Raw genomic sequence first — 2,396 nt, forward strand, 5'->3', positions numbered from 1 at the left:
TCTGTACAACAAGGAATAATGAAGAAGATGCTTCACACTTCCAGAGATCCTATGTATGCTATGATCAGCTCAAAAAAGGTTGGAAGCAGGGATGTAGACCAGTCATTGGTCTTGATGGATGCTTTCTCAAGACTGTGACTAGTGGCCAAATGTTCTCAGCAGTTGGGTGAGATGGTAATGACAACATGTTTCCAATTATAATGGCAGTTGTAGAAAGTGAGTCATACTCAAGTTGGTCATTGTTCTTGCTATTGCTAATTGATGATCTTGATTTGAGATCTGGAAATGGATACACACTCATATCAGACCAACAAAAGGTATGCTTTCCTATCTTCATTTTTTGAGCTCATAATTTTATAAGTATTCATATACTGAATGCAAATTATATAAATTTCAGGGGTTGGACAAAGTTGTTAGGGAATTTTTACCTCAGGTGGAGCACAGATTTTGTGCTAGACATCTGAGCTCAAATCTGATAAAGAAGGAAGCAAATGAGTCTGTCAAGCTTGGTTTTTGGGCTGCATCAACAGCTACATTTCCTGAGGCCTTCAAGACTGCCATAAAGGATCTTGAAAAGCATTTAAAAAAGGCTGCAGGCAAGATGAAAACATTGGATCCCAAGTGTTGGTCACATGCATATTATGAGACTTACTCAAAATATGCAAGTGTTGAAAATAATTTATCTGAGTCTTTTAATTCCTGGATACTAAGATGCAAGTGCATGCCTCTAATTGATATGCTAACTGAGATTTATGATATGCTTATGGAGAGAATTCATAGAAAAAGGGATGTTATGAAAGATGTAGACTGCATAGTTCTTCCTAAGATTAGGAAAGTACTAGCCCAAACAATTAAAGATAGTAATGAGTGTAGGGTTCTTTGGGATGGTAGGGAAAATTTTCAAGTAAAATGGAGAGGAATTAGTTATTGTATGAATTTGCAAGAGGGTACATGTTCTTGTAGGGTGTGGGAGTTAACTGGTATCCCTTGCTCTCATGCCATATCCGCAATTCAAAAAATGAGGAATGATCCAGTTGACTTTGTTTCTCATTGGTTCAAGAAGGAGGCATATACGAAAACATATTCTTATTGTTTAGAAGTGATCAAGGGGAAATCATTCTGGGAAGAAGTTCTTGGAGATACGGTTCTCCCATCACTATATGTTAAGCAGTTAAGGGGTAGGCCTAAAAAATAGAGGAGAAGGGAAGGGTGGGAGGGAAACAGGGGGGAAGAAATAAAAAGGGGAAAATAAGTGCAATTAGTAGAATGAGGAGGAAAATGCATTGTGCTATATGCAGAGAGGCAGGGCATATAAGGGGAAAATGTCCTAACAAACCAGTTGACTATATTGACAAATCAAGTAAGAAAAGGGCACAAAAAAGAAAGGTCGGTGAAGAAGAAAAAATTGAAATAATTGATGAAATGGTTAGGGCTGATAGAGAGAAAGAGACAGGTGAGGTACAGTTAATGGAGGAGGCTTTCATGTAAGAGTTTGAAGTGAATGCACCACACCTACCACACCTAGAAGGAGCCAAAGAATAAAGCTACAAAGTCAGTCACCAGCCACACCCAAGAGAAGCCAAAGATTAAATACCGTGAGTACTTTGGTATCAATTATTTGTTCAATAATCACACAGTTGCATGTATGCTTAATTAATTATGTGTTTTTATTGCAGATATCTAATGAAAATACTGAGCCAACACATGCACTTTTTGGGACTCCACCAGCTGCACATGGGACTAGTAAAACTAGGACAAAGCTTAAAGTCAGGAGGGATGTCAAGGGTTTCAAAGCCCCAAGAAACCTTTAATTACTTTATCATTCTGTATTTTTCCATTTTCAACTATTTAATTATCTAGTGGGGGACAATTTCCACATTATTTGCTTGGTTTATCAAGGGCATCAGGGCTCAAGAACAAAGTTACACACAATCATCATCTCCATCAATATTCATTTCATTTCAATATTCATTTCAATTTTTGAACAACCAAGTTACAACACCTAACATACATGCTACACATGAAAATCAAGCTTCAAGCTTTAGTTTTCCACTTGTTTTCTGCATTTGCTCTTCCATTTTCTTCAGTTTCCTCAAACATTCAAGATAACAATTCAGCATTGTTTCAACACCTTCAACTTTGTTTTTTAGCAACTTCACTTCATTCATTTTCAACGACAGTTCATCCAATAATTCAACAATCATTTCTCTACCTCGATCTGTATACTCCGGATCTCGCCATGAAAAAAATTGCATCTTCTAGCCTCCCTAAATCTCGAACAGCCATGGAACCTGTTAGGAATATGTTGTGAACTTGATGATAAAATAAAGAAAACATCTTAGTAGACTTAACTTAGTGAATTTTTTAGCACTCGACAGATGATCAAATATAGTCCC

General features: G+C 37.0%; 1 protein-coding gene across 1 annotated transcript; it reads left to right on the forward strand.

Moving 5' to 3' along the window:
* Window positions 1–200: 200 nt before the first annotated feature.
* LOC141680667 (uncharacterized) lies at window positions 201–1,195 on the forward strand. The gene is made up of 2 exons (XM_074486832.1): window positions 201–317; window positions 398–1,195. Exons 1-2 carry the CDS (start codon window positions 201–203, stop codon window positions 1,193–1,195), a joined length of 915 nt encoding a protein of 304 aa, XP_074342933.1.
* Window positions 1,196–2,396: the final 1,201 nt, after the last annotated feature.

Source organism: Apium graveolens, chromosome 8, assembly GCF_009905375.1.
Source record: "Apium graveolens cultivar Ventura chromosome 8, ASM990537v1, whole genome shotgun sequence".
Taxonomy (NCBI): Eukaryota; Viridiplantae; Streptophyta; class Magnoliopsida; order Apiales; family Apiaceae; genus Apium; species Apium graveolens.